The sequence below is a fragment of the Astatotilapia calliptera genome, chromosome 14 (assembly GCF_900246225.1).
Source record: "Astatotilapia calliptera chromosome 14, fAstCal1.2, whole genome shotgun sequence".
NCBI classification, from domain to species: domain Eukaryota; kingdom Metazoa; phylum Chordata; class Actinopteri; order Cichliformes; family Cichlidae; genus Astatotilapia; species Astatotilapia calliptera.
In genome coordinates, this window is record NC_039315.1 from 13,280,127 (window position 1) to 13,299,367 (window position 19,241).

A 19,241-nucleotide genomic window follows, 5' to 3' on the forward strand; every position below is an offset into this window, starting at 1 on the left:
GTGATTTTTTTATTTAATTACTTGACTTTAATTATAATTAAAGTTTGAGGAAGTTTAAGGAGTCTCTGAGCAGCCATGTTAAATTATTGTAATCTCCTTGTTGACCAAAAAATATTTTTTTAATACTTTGAGAAAAAAGTGAAAGATCAAACTTGGGTTTTTTTGGCCCCCTACGAGGTAAAACCTCCTTGTAGTGTTTAGAGGAAAGGCAGAAAACAGCTTTAAAAAGCCATAGAGCTAAGAGGCAGACATGCCTTGTTTAAAGTCTTCTTATTAAATTGTCTGTGTTTGTCATCTTTCTGCAGTAGTGACTTCAGAAACAGGCTCAGCGATGGGCTCGGTGCTGTTTCTTGTGAGTTGACAGCTCGTAACGATGAGTGACAGGTGTCGGTGTGCGAACTTGTTCAGCTTAGTGTCAGGAGGACGGCAATAAGTGCAGACTTTGTTGACTCGAGGCAAACTGTCTGATTTTGTTGTCTCTCTAGTTTCATCACACATGTACATAACTATTTTATGGACTCGTTTAATAGTCCTGATGAGAAAATGACACTTAACGACAGGGGGTTTACTGTGTGCGAAGGAAACCAGGCGCACCTCTGAACTTGCCGACTGTGCAAGCATGCCTTCCGGGTCCCAGTTGTTTCTCTGTTTTAATACAGACAGTGGTAACCAGAGTAAAAGTATTTACCTTCATTCAAACAGGATTCAAATGAGTATCACGCACAGAGCAAATTAATTCAGTTCAGTTCACTAAGAAAACCTTTAAAAGTCCGATGTGTTCAGAGGGAAAGTGAGAGTATAACTTTTTTTTCTCAGTGCCGAAATGGCATTTTGGTGTGCAGCTGGGTTTTTTGTGCGCGAATATAATCAGACAATTTCAGGGTCGAATGCACGCAGAATATTGGAGGATCTTCATTGTTTTGCACTTTCCTTGTAAAAAAAAAACAACACACAAAACACAAACATTACTTGTCTCTATTTCAGCAGAGAGAATCTGACTGGTCACCGTTTTCCTCTCATACCCTTTACTGAGCTGCTCTCAAGCTGTTTTGGATTTTAGCTGTCAGATTTATGCTTCCACACATACGCTTGTGCGTTTACCTCTGCCTGAACTCCGAGAGGTCTGAAATGTAAATTTGAATGCCAGAAAAACTGAGCAACACCTCATTTTCAGTCGGGCCGTGGCAGCCTCTTCTTCCCTGCAGCCCTTTGGCTCTAACCCCTCATCGCAGCCCATTGAGACACTTCGCCTGGCACCCCCCTCCCATCCCCCTCTTGCCCTCTTGAACATTTTGTCTCCATGGCAATGTTTTGAATGAGATTTAGGGCAGGAAAGGTTGTTGTTGTTGTTGTTGTTTTTTTCCCAAGGGAGCTGAAAAATTAGCAGAACTCTATAGAAACTGCTGTCCTCGTGTGTTTAGGCGAGCACTAAGTGGTGCTGATAAATGTCAGTATGCAAACAGGAGGCGCTGCAAAGCATTCAGAATAATAAGCATTTTCATTTTCTGTCCTAATAATTCGTTCTGTGTTGCAGGTGACCAGATTAGCCATTCTTAGAAAGCAATTGAAAATGTGCCTTTGGTGTTTCTCTTTTGCAGTCACCTCTTTGGAGCCTATTATTGGCCAGTATGGGGAAATGCTCAAGATCCCATGCAACAGTGGAGCCATAAAGGCAGAAGACATCGCCATCACTAAATGGAAATATGTAAGTCACACTGGAGATCAGTTGTTCTCAAAATGGCAAAGTAGGTCTAAGGCCCACTTACTGTGTCTGAAGTCGAACCACGCCCAGTCTGAGTGCATTAGACCATGCATCTGTCCCTCCATATGACACCGCATGAACAGTGCATGCTTTTATTGTGAACACGAAGCCAGTGCCATATGCGAGCGACACATAACAAGCGCGCTCTGCTCTCCAGGACAAAGGGGATGGAGTTCCAGGATACCTGCTGGTCAAGCAGAAAAACCAGAATGTCTCAATCAGCGCCACTGATGAATACAAGGTCCGTGTGAGCATGGACAAAAACTCCAGCCTGCTGATCTCTGCCGCCAAGCTCAGCGACCAGCGGACTTTCACTTGCATGGTGGTGACCGGCGGAGACGTGTTCGAATACCCAGTTAATGTCCTAATTCACAGTGAGTCTGAATTAGCTGAAAAATTGTCGAAATGCCCTCGTTCAAGTGCTGTGACTGACACAAGCAACACCCAGCCTTTCCATTCACACTGTTTTTTTTCCCTCAACTGCAGAGTTGCCGGCAAAGTTGGAGATTTCTGGAGAAGCAGAGGAGCTAGAGATTGGAAGACTTACTAAGGTGGAGTTTTTAATGATAAACATTTTAATGCCGACATTATTTTAAGCAATGAGTCATGAAGGGAAATCCCTTACTTGAGCTAACGTATCTTGAGGCCTAACAGAGATGGTGCCTGTTATTGTAGTAATGACTTCTTTGAAGTGATTCTCATGAATTAGTAAAGAGTAGAAATCTCGCTTGTGCTACAATTAAAAGACCCAAAGGATTTGAGGGGCTTTACAAATGCTTTAGGCATTTCATGGTCTATTGCATGGAAAACTGTTTAGTCCTCAAATACCAGAGTGGCATTAACAAAAAGCTCATTTTCTCATATGTTTGGTCATTTAAAAATAGTCATGAAATGCATTTTTTTATTCATCCTTTGAGTGCTTTTCTTGCCTGTTTCTCACTTTTTTTTTTCCCTTTTTTTGCTTTGCAGCTTGGAAATTGTGTTGCAAAAGATGCCAACCCACCTGCAAACATCACATGGTTCAAGAACAATAAACCTCTGGAGGCTGATGGGAAAGGTGAGCGTTCACCATCCCTTTTGTTGTCTTTGAGTTCTAAAAAAATATATTTGACATTTATAAATATTGCATACACAGATGGTTTTATTCTCTCTGACAGGGACAGTTGCTGTAAATTATTCTGCTGTGATGAATTGTGCTGCACTCTCATGACGGCGCGGCTCATGACTGTGTGCAGTGTTTTGGTCATTGCACATTTTTTTCCTTGTTAGAGTTTTCAGACAGTGCTTGTTTGTTTTCTGTCTAGGGATTTCCATCAAAGTTTCTGTTGTGGTAGAATCTAGTACCGGCCTCTCGACCACTACCTCCACACTCGAGTATTCTGCAATGAAGGAAGACACAGGCGCCAGGTTCAAATGCCGTGCTGACGGTCTACCGCTGGAATCCTCTTCCATGAACTTTACTATTACCTGTGAGTCGTTGAGCGTACTTTGTCTAAAACCTTTTATTTTGATTTCGTTTTTTTGTCTGTAAATTCAAAGAAAGGGTTTAAAATGCAAGATGATCATCATGAAATCTCTGAAAGTTTACGCTCTGTCTAAACTACATGCCATATCCTGAAAACGACACCCACTCAAACACCCACAATATTCTACTTCAGCTTGAAAGTCTCAGTAATCCACTGCCTGTAGCAGGACAAAACTATACAATGTGCCTGTATCAGAGGATTGTTTTAGCACCTCATTTGTAACTAACTGTTGCAAAGATATTTGTAGCAAGCTGTTGTAGCCAAGGCACAACATAATAATGCTGCTTAAAACTCTGTGAATTATCCACAATATACTATAACACAAACTATATAGAGTCAAAACGCTGGAGCTTAACTTACAACAAGGACCTTCACTCTATGCAAAGAAAGGAGAGCCATGAAAATTCTCCCCTCTGCTGTGGTTGGGAATTAATGACCAGCTATGACCAGACAGGTAAGCAGCGAAAAAAGATTTGGGATGCAGTACTGTGCAGACTCGTGCTGCCCCCCATTATTCTGTATTTTGATTACAAGCAGTGGGTTGCTTGTTCACTCATTTTCAGTCAAAAAATGCCAAAGATAACACAAAATGACATATCTCCTCCACACATCACTCACTCACTTGGACACTAGAAGGGGGAATTATGTTAAAATGCTCTTCATAGACTACAGCTCTGCATTTAACACCATAATTCCCTCCACACTCACCACCAAGCTGGAGCATCTGGGACTCAGCTCATCTATGTGTCAGTGGATCTCCAACTTCCTAACTGGCAGACCACAGGCAGTAAGGATGGGCGGACATGTCTCAGCCTCCACCACTCTCAGCACTGGAGCCCCCCAGGGGTGTGTTCTGAGCCCCCTGCTGTACTCTTTGTACACATATGACTGTGTGGCCACTACCAGCTCCACCACCATCATCAAGTTTGCTGACGACACCGTCGTGGTGGGCCTGATCTCTGATAACAACGAGACGGCCTACCTGAAGGAGATTAGGAATCTGGAGAACTGGTGCCAGAGGAACAACCTCCTTCTAAACGTCAGTAAGACAAAGGAGCTGATAGTGGACTTCAGCACTAAGCAGGAGAGGAACTACCAGACCCCCGTCATCAACGAGTGCCCCGTGGAGAGAGTGGACAGCTTCAAATACCTCGGAGTTCACATCACGCAGGACCTGTCATGGTCCTGTCACATCAACACCGTGGTGAAAAAGGCCCGACAGCGTCTCTACCACCTCAGACGCTTGAGAGACTTCCAACTGCCCTCCAAGGTGCTCAGGAACTTTTACTCGTGCACCATAGAGAGCATCCTGGCGGGAAACATCTTAACCTGGTTCGGGAACAGCACCATGCAGGACAGACGAGCTCTACAGAGGGTTGTGCGGTCAGCTGAGCGCACCATCCGCTCCGAGCTCCCTGACCTGCACTCAATCTACAGCAGGCGGTGCTGGACCAAGGCCAGGAAGATCGTGAAGGACTTCAGCCATCCCAACAACAGACTGTTCTCTCTGTTGAGGTCAGGAAAGCGATTCCGCTCCCTGAAGACCAACACAGAGAGACTGAGGAGGAGCTTCTTCCCGCAGGCGATACGGTCTCTCAATCACACCACCACACAGTACTGACCCACACATATAGTTCTTACACACACACTGGACATTCTGGACTTTGTTTTTGCACAACACTGGTCACTATATTCTTCATTTCCAGTTAATACTTGTACAGCTGCTGTTATTGTGTATATATTTATTTAGATTTAGATTTCTTCATACATTCTTATATAGTTCTATATTGTGTATTGTGTATTTTGTTGTACAGTTATTTTATTTTCAACTTTAATTTATATATTTTATCTTATTCTTCCCAGTTAAATTTACCCTTCATTCTAATTTGTGTTGTACAGTTATTTCATTTTTAACCTTAATTTATATTCTATTCCTTCCTAGTTAAATTTACCCTTTTTAATTTTTCATATTTATTTCCTATCTTATTCATAGCCTTTTCCTTTTTTGTTTTCTTTAGGTCACGAGCAGTTGTCCAAGCATTTCACTACATATCGTACTGTGTATGACTGTGTACGTGACAAATAAAATTTGAATTTGAATTTGAATTTGAAGCATTATTGTGCCAACAGAGCAATACCCAGAGAGCTACTAGCTGGAAACCTGGTATACAATGGCTTGGTGTACAGTGTGTCCTAAAAAAATTTGAGGAAAGTGGACAAGTGGCAGCCAAAATGAGAGGTAACAGGCATAAAAAAAACCATCTATAGCAGATGAACAGTGTATGAAAGTCATGCCTTTAAGAAACAGGCAAGTATGTGAGACCAAACAGATGTCTGGCTCTTCGGTCAAGTCATTCTTAAGGAAGGGAAACAGAGAGAAAAAGCTGAGGTGTGCCAAATTAAAGAAGAAAACCGAAATCAGCGGCAAAAGATCTAATGAAGCAATTTAAAATGTTTGGTTCAAATCATTGTCAGTGTGTACAGAGAAGGTCAGGAGCCATCTGTAAAACACAGTGGATCTCAAACACACCGCCAATGCAGTAAAACCATACCTGGATAGAAAAACACACACTATCCATCATGGATTGGCCTCCCCAGATTCTCCGGACTTCAACATCATTGAAGCAGTGTTGGATCATCTTGACAGAGAACGGAACAAAAGGCAGCCAACATCCAAAGACGACCTTTGAATGTCATTCATGAGCTATTCCTGAAGACTATTTAAAGAAATTAGAAGAAAGCTTACCTTGAGATTTCAGGCTATGTTGAAGAATAAAGGTGGCCGTAGCAATTGGTGACTTTTAAGCTCATTAGTATTGTACAAACTCTGTTTTTGGCCTAAGTACTGCTTTTCTATTCTATTCAGTTTTGCAAGTTTTTATTTGCCGTTTTTCTAGCAGAACACAAAGAAAGGTGGACCTTTATGCAGTACTGTGATTTGGTGCAAGCTTGAAGGAAGAAGGTGCTGTGTGAATGTATATAAAGTTTTAAAGAGGACATAGAACTGGGCGTTTTTTCTCTCTCTGGCTACACGGTTTTATTTCAGGTTGTTTCGTTTAATATTCTCCTCACTGATGTCTGTGTTTCCTCCACCGCGATGAGAATTACAAACATGTTTTATTCACATTTTTTAAGTATTGACACAAATGAATCACTGATGCTGTTTTCTTTTCTAGAACATCAATAATTAAAGTATGTTTCCGTCGATGAAACTTTGCTGTTGATGAAATGTTGCTTTTTGGTGAGAAAACAGCTTATTTAATATGGCATGACAAGAATTTCAAAATGGAGTGAAAGAGAATAAAAGTGTCCCTTTTTAATTGAAGTCAAGCTTCTTGCACATCACACGTGTAACACAGCAGCAACTCGTGATCCACGAGAAGACCAAGAGACTTTTTACAACTGTAATCAGACGGTGCCTGTGGTTTTTGCGAGTGCATTAACATTTTTTTTTCTATAATTCTCTCACTTCCAGTCGAGACAGACACGGGTAACGGCACCTTTTGATGGTGAAAGTTGAAAAATGAGGTGTGGATTCTGAGATTTATACCGAGTGCAGCATTAAATATTGAAGTTGCCTGCTCAACACGGCCCAGAGTAGAACTTATCAGTGCTGGAACATTTTCTTTCAAGAAATTCTTGAAAGAGTTTGCCTTAGATGGAGCAGAAACATTGAGCTTTGAAAGGATTGTTTGGTTGAGTGCCTCAGATTATGACTGCAATTCAACCACCTCCTCTGCTGCATTTTGAAGTTGGTCATAACCAATAGTGAGGCACAAAGTTAGAGTTCTCTGTAGCGTGCTGACACAGTGGATGAGTGCAGTCCCCATTGCATTCAGCTGGTTGGGGAGCACGCTCCACTTGTTACACCCTCCACCCTCGCCCCTCTGACTTTCTTGCTCCTGTTTTCTGCACAGACTCCACGGAGAACATCATGCTTGAGGTCAGTCCTCAGAAAGAGCTTAAAGAGGGAGACAACTTGACTTTGAAGTGTGTGGCAGATGGTAACCCAGCTCCTACCAGCTTTAACTTTCACCTTAAGGTATCTCATTAAAAGCTTTGAAATTCCTTCTGTTCATCCAAACTAGTGCTTACTTCATCTAAAATGTATTTATTCAGTCTTTTATCCTCAGCAACGTAAATGAAATGCTGCTGTTTTCACTGTTTTTGCAGGGGGAGCTGGTGACCGTGGAAAACACGGATACCTACACCATCGCGAATGTCTCACGCGACGCCACCGGTGAATACAAATGCTCCCTAACTGATGACACGTCCATGGAAGCGACCAGGAACATCACCGTCACCTGTAAGAAGACAAAAATAATCATTTCTCTAGAAGTAGAAATTACTGCAATTTTACCCCACACATCTGCATCTGTATCCAAATAATTATCTTTTCTCCCTGCAGTCTTATTTGTTATGAAAGTCCTAATATCTCTCTTTGCAAGACTGTCTTCTTCTGATTTGGGGAGAAATTGTTGTGTCAGCCGCACTGCTTCTAATAAGCTGCATCTGCAGGGCTGTGAGCCAAGTGCAGAGTTATATGGTTAACAACAGAAATGTTTTGACCCTTAACAGGCCTCTGAACCATCTTTCTGCCATCCTCTCCTCTTTTCAGACTTAGACATCAATTTAAGCCCCTCTGGGAATATTGTCAAGCGCGCTGGCGAAGCCTTGAATCTGAGTCTTCAGATTGATTCTTCCGGAAAGGCAGAGGTCTCCTGGACAAAGGTAGAAGCGATCTTTTATATAACAAAGCTCCAATCATTGGGGTTTGTGCTTGTTATTGACAGCGCCGATATTCTCTTGGATTTATTTCAGAATAATGCTAAACTGGGCAAACAGCCCAACTTTACCAAGCTCGGTTACTCGGACTCTGGTCGCTATGAGTGGACGGTGACAGTTGGACACATCACCCGGACAGCTTCTTTTGATCTTACTGTCGAAGGTAAGGGTTTGAAGAAAAGTCTTACGCAGGGAGAGAAAACTGGTACCACTCTGTCTCATATTTGAAGTTAGTTAAGGTATGCAGCCAACAGGCAGTTTGTGAAGTTTAAGAATGGATGGAACAGCCTGACTTTGTCTAAGGGTAAAAACTATCAGCTTAAAGCTAACGCATTAATTAAATATGCGTTGTTGTTTTTTAATTCATATAAAAATCAGTGGTTAAAAAAGTTATTTTAACAGTTTAATCAGACTCCAGATGGTTACTCGCAGCTACATCTTGTTTTTACACTTTATTTTCTGTACAAATTTTGAAAAATAAACAAGACAGAGCATGCTAATTGCTGATTTTTGGAGGCACTAGTGGGATTATTTTCCTTTGGACTGGCTCGCTGATTTTCTTTACTTCTAGTTTTCAGCCAAATGGCTAATGACTCTAGACTCATAGGGACATGAGAGTGGTATTCATCTGCTCATCTAACTCTTGGCAGGACAGCGAATATAAAATGATTTCTCTGAGAAATTCCTTTCCTCAGTCATATTTAGATGTGCCGGTGGATCGGATTAAACCATGATAAATCGAGCTTTATAACACATGTGTTTCCTTACAGGTCCTGCAGTTGTAAAGAGCCTGTTCAAAAATCGCAGTAATGACGGCCAACATAAAGTCTTGACTTGTGAGGCTGAAGGCTCTCCAAAGCCAGCTGTTTCCTGGAGCATTAATGGCACCGTGGTATGTACCCTTTACGTGCTTGGAAGTTTACCTATTATCAGAATTGCAGGAAATTTATCCTTGGATAATTGTTGCAGTTTCTGAAGGTCATATCTATTAATTCTTCCTAACAGTACATAAAAGATTTGTTTTATGTGTTCGCTCCTCCTGTGCTGGCTAGGGATGGTATTGATAAGATTTTCACGATTACGATTCCATTTTCGATTCTGTTTAACAATTCGATTCTTTATCGATTCTCTTATTGATTCTTTTTAAAAAAGGAGAACACTAAGGTCGATTAGCTTAGAACTTTGTTTTATATCTTCTCTTTGAACAAGATAGAAATTTAGGAGTAACATGGCCTTACAAACCCAGCAGGGAGATCTTAAGAGATCCATAGCCAATGGGGTGTCACAGGGTCCCCAGGAAAAAAAATTGTAAATGTAAAATGATAAAATAAATATTCTTCTGTAGCAATAACAAAGTATAACATAAATTATTCTGTAGCAATTACACAAGAATATCTAGTAATGTCCCTGCCTGCAATTAAACACATTCACTTACCGAAAATCATCTGCTGTGGCAAATCTACTTTGCAAGTACTGCAAGTTGCCAAACTTTTGAGCGTTTGAGCTGCTTAGGCGCCCTGCCAGGTAAATGACGCTCCGCAACGTGGTGACGTCATTCGGGGCGACTGGAATCGATAAGGGAATCGTTTGGCAAACACTTCCAACCGGTTTTCGATACCCATCCCTAGTGCTGGCACAAAAGAAAATCCTCAGAAAAAAAACTGTGTCAGACTTAAAGAGCCATGAAAGGAAAAATACTGTATTACCGGTATTAGAAAACGTGCATTAGCGCCACGCTTACAGTTGTGTGAAGTCTTCAGTTTATTGTCCCATCAGAACAAACTACAAGTGTTTTTTCCCCAAGATAAATGCAGGCAGTTATTGCTTCTGTTATGGCGAAGATTGCTCTGTGGATGGTGATGACATACATCTCAGAGGCTTCACAAGATTCTGTGAATTTGAACACAGCTAAAAGCAGGTCCTTCGGGATCGATGTATACCGTTAACAAAATCAAATCTTGTGAAATGGTGAAAATATCAATGTACCTTCTGGTACTCAAGGTAAACTTGTTTATGGAATCTACACCAGGGTCGTGAGCGAGATGTGTTTGTTTTTACACAGTGCGAGCATAGCTGCTGTCAGCACATTGCAAATTCAGGGCTTCTTTTTAGTAGAAAACCAAACATTTTGCTTGTTGGGTGGCTACAAGTCATTCTTGAGAGTGTTCTTGACTTGGTTATGAAGTTGAGAAAGCTTTTTTTAAACAAGGAAAGACTTTGCATTCATCCACTTTAGTTAGCTTCTGAGCTTCTGAGAAGGAATCTATGATTCCTTCTTGTTTTAAGAATGTAGCCGACTGTTGAGTTTGCCACTTGTAAAGTTTTTGCTATCGCTCTGATAGGTATGTTTTGGGTTTTTTTTTCATCTCTTTGGACCGCATTTAGAGACTGCCAGGGGAAACTTAGGAAATGCAACACTTGGAATCATCCCCAGATCTTTCGTCTGCTTAATTTGTCATGGAATAACAAGGGAATGGGTCTCATTTGGCTGTGAAACTGCTCATCGTTCAATTGTCCAATTACTTTTGAGTCTAAAAGTGGGTGCCTGTCAGAATCATATCCATGGTGAACTCCACCACAAATAATAAAACTACCATATAAGAAAAGCTCATTTAAATGCCTGTACAGACTATTCCCCCAAAAACATCAACTTGTTTTGTTTGTTTAATTTATCATGAGATTATAATTTTAATACTGAAATCACTCAAGTGGATGAGTTCTTATATAGCGCTTTTCTATTAAGTGCTTTTCTATTAAACATTCACATGGATGGATGCATCAGAGAGCAACTTGGGGTTAGTATTTTGCCCAAGGATACTTGGCCAGGGCCAGCCAGGGATCGAACCGCCAACCTTCCAATTAGTAGATAACCACAGTAATAACAGCAGTGAAGATGACTATTGTATCTGTACCTGTATATGAAACTGCTACAGGGTGACGTCTAATTTCAGTCACAGGACAACAGAATTCATCATCATTGCCATCCAGGGTAGTTGGAAACCAGTCATGACAAGGCGATTTCTCAGTGGCACTTACGGAAAAAGTTTCCCCCCATGTGCTTGTTAACGCGCCTGTTTTCAGTCGCAGTTGGGTGTAGCAATTTATTTGTTAAAATAACAAGATGGGTATCGGCTTTAACAAATGACCTCCACACCCCGCCCTCCTCCACCTCGAGACACTCTTGAGACTGCAGTGAGGTTTTCAAGCCATATAAAATCATTCAGAATGCTTTGAGTGTTTCTGTCCTATTTTCCCTTGAAAGCATTACTCCTTTGTTGGTGAATCAATACTGGTTGTCATAGAAATTCATCCTCACAGTGGTCCTCCTATATAAGATGGCAACAGGTTTGTGCTGCAGTAACTATTTCATTGACGTCTTTAGATTACAACGTCTGAATGTCCTCTACAAAGTAGCCAATAGATGGTTTATAAGGAGAATTTAGGTCCACTTTCGGCTTCATTAAGAGCCTGATAGGGAGCAGATGGTTGTGAATATGGAATAAAAACATCAATAGAGTTGCATGAGTTTAAAACATAGTGGCATTTGTCTTACAGCGAACCTCAGTGTATCACCAGCAGAAATGTGAAGGTGTGGCTAAACAGAGGCTGTGTGCTTAAGCCTCCTACTATTGTCTTTGTCCAGAGACAGCTCTTGCTTTTCTTTACTTTTTCCCTTTTTGCTGCACAGTGAATGAATACCCCCTGTTTTGTGCATGGCAGTTTGCACTGTTAGTATTTTCCCCAGCTGTCACACTTGTGAACTTATCTGGTCCAGGCTGTTGTGGTCAGTGTTTCGAAAGAGTACATTTCTTCATTTTCCCCGAGGCTCAAACAGTATTTTCCAGCAGCCTGTCACGAGAACAAAAATTGTCTGTTTTTTAAATGGAGCCTCTTTTTTTCTTCTTCTTTTGTTTCCACAGTCTACCTGTGTGCGCACTGATAGCAGAGTCACTCAGTGAAGCGGTGTGAATTACACATAAACCTGGGGGTGTGCGCAGGATGGTTGCAGTTCTCCTCAGCCCTTTCAGTCATTGTCTAACCACGAGAGGAACCTTAAAATCTTTAATTTACTCCAAAAAAAAAAAAATACACGGAACTCTGTCAGGAAATAAAAATGCATTTTGAAAGTAACACATTTCAGCAATTTAATCCCACCGCCCCCCATTCAGAAAAATGTGAAGACTTGAATACGGGATCAGTAATAAGTATTTACAAGAATGCAACATCCTTTTGTATATGCGGAGGATGTGCAAAGGGTGTTGGCAGTTTGTCTTTGTGTCTGGGGTTTTCCTCTGAGACTCAGGAGTCTATATCCCAGAGGCACACACGCTGTTTCTTTGTCATGCAAGGACTGACTCACTTACTGGTCCAACATCGCCCCCTCATGGTGCAAATCTTCTTCAAATCATCCGGATCAGATGTGCAACTATTAACATTTGTTTCTTCTCTCTCTCTCTCTCGTTACTCAGCTTGGTGAAAGTCCTTTCGTCAATGGAAAGATTACACACAAGATCAAAGTTGTGCCCTCTGCAAATCTAACTGTCCACTGTACAGTGACCAATAGTCTTGGCAATGATTCCAGAGCTATAAATGTGTCCTCTTGTAAGTACAAAGTCATAATTTGGTCCTTTTACATCTGTCGGCTTCATTTTTCTTTCATGAAGTCACTAATCTGCCTTCCTAAGTGTTTTCCTACTGTTCTTACTAACTCTTTCCATCTGCATGTTAACTTGGCATCATGTTTACATGCTTTGACAAAACGACAATATTGTAGCAGGTATGTACACCAGGGTAAATCCACCCAGTTTGGGATTGTCTGTAGCGTGTGTGGAGTCACGTCGTTGCACACCAATTTGGTGGCCATAAGGGCAATTAGTTAAAATCAGTTGTTATTTTAGGATTTATAGTCCACTGATGAGTAAGCAGGAAAAAAACACTGTTAAATACACAATGTATCAAACATACACAAACACTAGTACGTCTTTCAAGAACTTTATGTATTGGTGGTAGTTGTCTATTAAAGTCCAGCCTTTTTACTCTCACCATCACTGTCTAACTGTAATTAGTGCATGCACTTAGCACTTAGTCCACACTCTTGTCTGACGGTATCCAAGTGTGTTTATATCACCATTTGTTCTCTCTTGCCTCCTCATTCCTGTGTGTTTGGGATGGCATTTCCACATCGTTCTTTTCTCTCCCCCCCCCCTCGCTCAGTGGGTGTATGTTGGGATGCTGGATTTAATCTGTTCCCTCTTGGAACCTCTTGCATGCAAAGTCGAGTAGATGTAGAGTAGTAATTTTTCAAGCTTGCTTTTTTGTTTTGTTTTTTTTCCCCCCCCTTCATTTCGGTTGGACGTTAATGTTATTTCATATCTGATTTCAGTAATTGAGGAGGTGAGAATGGATAAACAAGGTAAGTTGGCGCGGTCTTCCTTCTTGTAAAGAAACAGTAGAAAGTGGGTTGACGAAAGTCTATGGGGGAATCGAATGTTGCTCACTAAAAGACGGCTCTTTATCAAATATTTATCTTTAGTGTCACCTTGGACTGTAGAGCAGAAAAAACAATGTTTAGACAGTGCGCTTCTTTTAAATAAATATAGTTGTGAAGCAGTAGGAGGAATGGAGCTACCAGCATCCTGACAAGATGCCAACATTGTTCATAGTCCCATTGACGAGATTAAAGTGGGGACTGCTCCCATTAACATTCAAATCAATGAGTCATAATCATGCACAGTGCGGATGTGTCCATTCATCAATGCATTTAATGCACACCAGAGTATTTTTTTTTCTGTCCAGACTGGAGCAGCATACAGAAACATGACACTCACGCCTCTGATATTTCTGTTTTGTCTTTCTCTACAGATCAGTCGGAAGACAGCGACCAAACCAGATTGGTGGTTGGTGTTATAGTGGGTCTCCTCATCGCCACTTTGGTTATAGGACTGGCATACTGGGTTTACTCGAAGAAATCCAAGTAAGAAGCACATTTAAACAAAAGCTGCTACATAAAAGTGTTCATAAAATTCACCAGTAACCCAACAAGATAAAATGAACATGAGATTACTATGTTCATGCATCGTGGTTATTCTGATTTGCTAAAACGTCCTTTTCTATTTCCAGTTAAACATATTTTATTTAGATTCAAAAACATTGCATACCTGCACTTTACATGCAGGTATATGTAGTATTCATGTAGCAGAAAGTAATTATGCGCATAACGACTTGTTAGGTACACCTTAATAGTACTGGACGCCCTCCTTTGCCTTCAGAACTGCCTTAATTCTTAACAGGAAACATTCCTCTGAGGTTTTAGTCTATATCGACATGACAGCACCATGTAGGTTCTGCCAAGGTGTGCCAGGAAAAATATCTCCCACATCATTAACCCTCCACCAGCAGCCTGAGCCATTTAACAGGGCAGGATGAATCAATGCTCTGGTGTTATTTATGCCAAATTCAGACCGTAACCATCTGAACGGCGCAGCAGGAATTGAGACTCATCAGAGGAGGAAACATTTTTTCCAATCATCGGGTTGTTGTTTTCCAATTTTGGTGAGAGTTTACAAACTATAGCCTCAGGTTCCTGATCTTAGCTGACAGGAATGGCATCCAGCGTGGTCTCCTGCTGCTGTTGCCCATCTGCTTCTACATTAGGCATTTTGTTAATTGAGAGATGCGCTCCTGCATGCCTTGGTTGTAAGAACTGGTTATTTGAGTTACTGTTGTCTTCTTATCAGCTTGAAGTAGCCTGACCGTTTTCCTCTGACCTCTGGCATCACCAGGACGTTTTTGCTCAAAGAACTGCACATAACTGGAGATTTTTTTTTTTTTTTTTCAAATTTGGGAAAACCTTAGCAGATCAGCAGTTTGTGAAATCAGACCATCTGGCATCAACAACCGAGCCACGCGCAAAGTCACTTTTAAATCACCTTCCCTATTCTGATGCCCGGTTTGGACTTCAGCAGCCATGTCTACATGCCTAAATACATAGACTTGCTGCCATGTGATTGGTTGATTAAATATTTGTATTAACAAGAAACTGAACAGGCATACCTAATGTAGCTTCTGATATGAACTCCTCTTGCCAACAACATGTATAATTCAAAAAGCAGTTCTCTACTGCTGGAATAACACTGTTTGGCATGAGGTTTTTAGTTTATAAACAAATGGATATTTGATTAAATGCTCTGTTTTAAAATATGAGATACGGACCATATGAGGATACTAAAATAAAAGCAATTAACTCAAAATTTAATTTTCATCCAAGACCAGTTAATAGAAGCAGTAATTTATTCAGCTGTTGATGTACTTGAATAAATTTTCCAATTAGCCATAGCTGAGAGTTACAAGAAAACTGATGTCGCTCTCAGATCTGTGCAGTAAATATAAAGTTGGACTTAACATTAACACTCAAAGAGACGGAAACAAGTGGCTAATGTGGAAATTTAGTTTACAAGCCAGACGAGGTTTGAGACTATTGAGTCACCGGAGCGTTGTCGGCTTTCACGCACCAGGCGCCTCAGCACTCAGCGACTGCACTGAGTAGCTGTGGTTTCTAAATGCTTCCACTTTGCAATAATAACACTTGCAGATGATTGTGGAATATCCAGGAGGAAGAGATTTCACAACGTTGGTGCAACTTGTGTTATACTATCACATAAGCACACTAAACTTCAGTGAGCTCTTTATAACAAGCTCCTTGAATTCCTTTACAAATATTTATAAAGACATATTGGACAGGTGCTCTGTTTCATATACCTGTAGAACATAAACACTTGAATTAAAAGATTAGGAGATGTGGTCGAGTATTTTTGTACAACTAGAGTTTGGACACAGCCAGACTCGCCGTTTCACTATTCATCCTATTCTAACCTTGTATACGGGTAGTATTGATCTTCTAATCTTACTTTTGGCAGTTCCTTCAAATGAATTAACAAATTAAAATACATGGTAAAATAAATAAAATAATCATTGCGGTTAATGTAGGCTTTTAAGGACTATTAAGGGCTTGGGTACCTGGGCAGTGCTCCATTTTGCTTGCTTGTTAATCAGTCTTCCATTTGCCAAATTAAAGGAGTTTGCTCTTGATTGATTGTGAACTATAGTGTAAGTACACAGCAGCTGTAGATGGATAGCTTCCCTTTAGCCTAAGTGGGCAGTTTATACCGTGAGTTCTGCACACGTGTAGTAAGCAGTCACACCGTCATATCATCATGCAAGGACCGGTTAATAAACGACTGTTTTAATCGAAACAGGCAAGGAAGCTGGAAGACCGGCGAGAAGGAGTGCGGGTCCTCCGAGGAGGAGAAAAAGCTGGAGGAGAAAGTGGAGGAAAACAGCCAAAAAGCTGAGGTGTAAAGAAACAGCGGCGATGCGAAAGGTAGAGCAAGACATTTCCACCATGCACATAAAGAGTTTGACGTAAAAAGTTGTGCAAAAAAATTAATAAGACATTTTTAATCTTTCCCTTCCAGTGAGAACGTGGAACTTTTGCACATTTCTCTTCACCTCTGTCTTTAGGGAGGGAGGGGGGGGAAAGAGTGTACACTGGGATGAAGACCGTTTGGATTTGGTTTCAGGGAGAATTTTACTAAAAACAAACAAAAAAAGCATATCCAAACATCTCCCCAAGCCCATCAACCCCTCACTCCTCCCATTCCTAAAAAAAAAAGAAAAAGAAAAAAAAAGAATGGATACTGTATGTGATATACATAGCCTGTCTGCACTACTGATACATGTGTAAACCTGTCTACTATTAGGATTCATGTTTGTTAGAATGGAAATTGGAAAGCTGAGAAAATGCAAAATCACTACTAGACCAGTTGCCTTTGATGTAAGGATGTGTAGGCCAGCGTTAGTCTGTGTTCGACTTTTTCGGCCCTCGGGATATAGCAGGGACCAAGGGACATTACTGCCATAGTTTGGTTTTTTTCTGCTTTGTTTTTTGTTATTTCACCTCATCACACTCAAACAACCTCTGCCTTTGACATCAAGGTCATAAATCCATTCACTTCTATCATTATTTCAGTTTGTTCATTCAGGTAAAAAAAAAAAAAAAAGCTGAGAAATTGATAAAATCCTGAAAGGGCTAAGGGTATTAGCATTAGTTTTAGATGTTGTATATCAGCAAGGACATGATGTTTCACAAAGGTGTTTTTTAATTATTATTATTATTATTATTTGATTGTGTGTAACCAGGGGAGAAAATTAATTTTGCCTCGTCTTTTCGCCAACGTTCTTTACATTCAGCGTAGCCACCTAACGACACAAGCAGGTAGATTATTGGGAGAATGTATAGCACAGTTTAAACCTTCTTTTATTGGCTGTAGTTTGGCTGCACACGTGTTTTTTGTTTTTTGCATGAAAGCAACATAAAGTTCACTTTCATGCTTTTCTTTAAAAAAAATAGTAGTAAGGAAAAGGTTGTTTTTATGTAACTCCTCTATGAGTTTGTGCTCCATCAGTGTTGAGGTACGAGTGTTCATTCTGTAGCTGTGGCATACTTCTGTAATCAAAGACACCCAGTGAGCGGGATGTTTGTCTTAAAGTAGCCTTTACGATATGTTTGCCTTCTTTTAAAAATCTACCTGTAACAGCTTAAGTTTGTGATGTGCACTAGGGTTCATGTTTCATGTCGAGTTTGTGTAGAATACGATGGAATACCTGCAGCTGTACATGTCACGGTTTTGGTCCCTTAAGAGCATTTAATGAATTTGAAAAAGCAACGAGGCCAGGATGTAGTTGTGACGTACGTGATTTTACTTTTCCTTTTTGCTATTTATATTGTACAAGACTAAAATATCCTGGTAGGCGCATTCAATAATGGTCACATAACTCATGTCTCGGATTTAAACCAATGATAAATTGCTTGCAGACTCTACAAAAAATGTCATTAAGTTCTGAGTCATCGGTAGTTTGCTCTGTGTCTGGTTGAATAATATATTCAGCATGTGAGAATCTCAGACCTCCAAGCTGCTGTTTGTTGCCTACCTTGTGTAAAACCATCTGATTGGAAGATTGACCAAAGAAAGTGAACATTGCCATGCAAGTATTGTAAATATCTGATGTTTGTTTTTGTACTTTTGTTTAAAATAAAGTGTACATTTGGAACAGTTATGTCCACTCAATGTTAATTATGTTGTTATCATTTTTCTCGTTTTTTCATCTGGTCATCTTTTGAAATAAAAATCAACACGGTTCGGGTCTTTCTTTTTCATTTCACTCGCACGCATACGCAGAAAACACTGACGGCACAGAGTTAATGTACAGTGACTGGTTGAGTGATAACAAATCTGTCAATACTGCAGAAAATATGCAGAAAACAAGGAAAGTGATGAGTTTTGAGGAACAGTTAATGAGACTCAGTCTTGAAATTTGAAAAATATTCCTGCATTAGACATACAAAATTACAAAACCTGACCTTTTGTTGTTATTACCAGTGGAAACTATTGTAAATATATTCAGTCCTTTCATCTGTCTTTTTAGGGGAAGGCAGGATTTAGTCCTGTTTCCATGAATTATTCAAAAAAAACAAAAAACAGTTAAAATATTTGGCCACAAAACTTAGCAGAATTTTGGATTTGATCCAAAACCCATCTGAGATTTTGCCATGGGCAGGATATCTACACAGACATTATTACTACAGCATGTCTGCAGTATCAGGTTTCCATCTCCTTCCAGAAATTGACTTTGACATTTTGGAGTAGGTGTTATGTCAGGATGAATATGGATGAACAGGTACAGTGGCACGAAAAAGGTATTGAACCCCATCCCAATTTTTTTGTGTATGTGTGTCTGTGTGTGCATCTCTTACTAAACTGTCAGATCTTAGGAATGACTTGTCTTGCTGCATAATGCAGCTGAACCTGAGCTCCAGCTCAGACCGGTGACCTGATGTTCTCCTTCAGGATTTTCTGTCAGACGCTGGAATTAATGTTTCTCTCAATTGTGGCAAGCCCCCCGACCTTGAAGCTGCAAAGCTGTCCCACAGCATTACTCTGCCACCTCCATGCATGACTGAAAGTATAATGGCCGTTTTGTTGTATTCTCTATTTAGTTTGTCAGCTCTAATGATCCCCTGTCTTCCAGTCACTTAAGCATTCTCTCAAAAGGTCTTAGGTATATTAAAGTGAACTGTAGCAAAATCCAAATGAAGCTTAATCTTCCTC

At 40.5% G+C, this 19,241-nt stretch overlaps 1 protein-coding gene across 3 annotated transcripts in view; it reads left to right on the forward strand.

Moving 5' to 3' along the window:
- The window catches only part of LOC113036078 (CD166 antigen homolog), a 49,940-nt gene extending 31,670 nt beyond the window's left edge, over positions 1-18,270 (forward strand). Inside the window, exons 2-16 of one of the 3 annotated variants that reach the window (XM_026192128.1) lie at positions 1,599-1,705; positions 1,920-2,136; positions 2,249-2,313; positions 2,732-2,819; positions 3,067-3,231; positions 7,206-7,330; positions 7,462-7,594; positions 7,907-8,019; positions 8,110-8,236; positions 8,844-8,965; positions 12,543-12,675; positions 13,457-13,486; positions 13,936-14,047; positions 16,329-16,453; positions 16,548-18,270. In XM_026192128.1, coding sequence (XP_026047913.1) covers positions 1,599-1,705; positions 1,920-2,136; positions 2,249-2,313; positions 2,732-2,819; positions 3,067-3,231; positions 7,206-7,330; positions 7,462-7,594; positions 7,907-8,019; positions 8,110-8,236; positions 8,844-8,965; positions 12,543-12,675; positions 13,457-13,486; positions 13,936-14,047; positions 16,329-16,431 — 1,640 coding nt within the window. In that variant the 3' untranslated portion in view covers positions 16,432-16,453; positions 16,548-18,270. Of the gene's footprint in view, positions 1-1,598; positions 1,706-1,919; positions 2,137-2,248; positions 2,314-2,731; positions 2,820-3,066; positions 3,232-7,205; positions 7,331-7,461; positions 7,595-7,906; positions 8,020-8,109; positions 8,237-8,843; positions 8,966-12,542; positions 12,676-13,451; positions 13,487-13,935; positions 14,048-16,328; positions 16,454-16,547 lie in introns of all 3 variants that reach the window. The other 2 variants (XM_026192127.1, XM_026192129.1) reach the window with 2 other exon arrangements.
- The last annotated feature ends 971 nt before the right edge of the window (positions 18,271-19,241 follow it).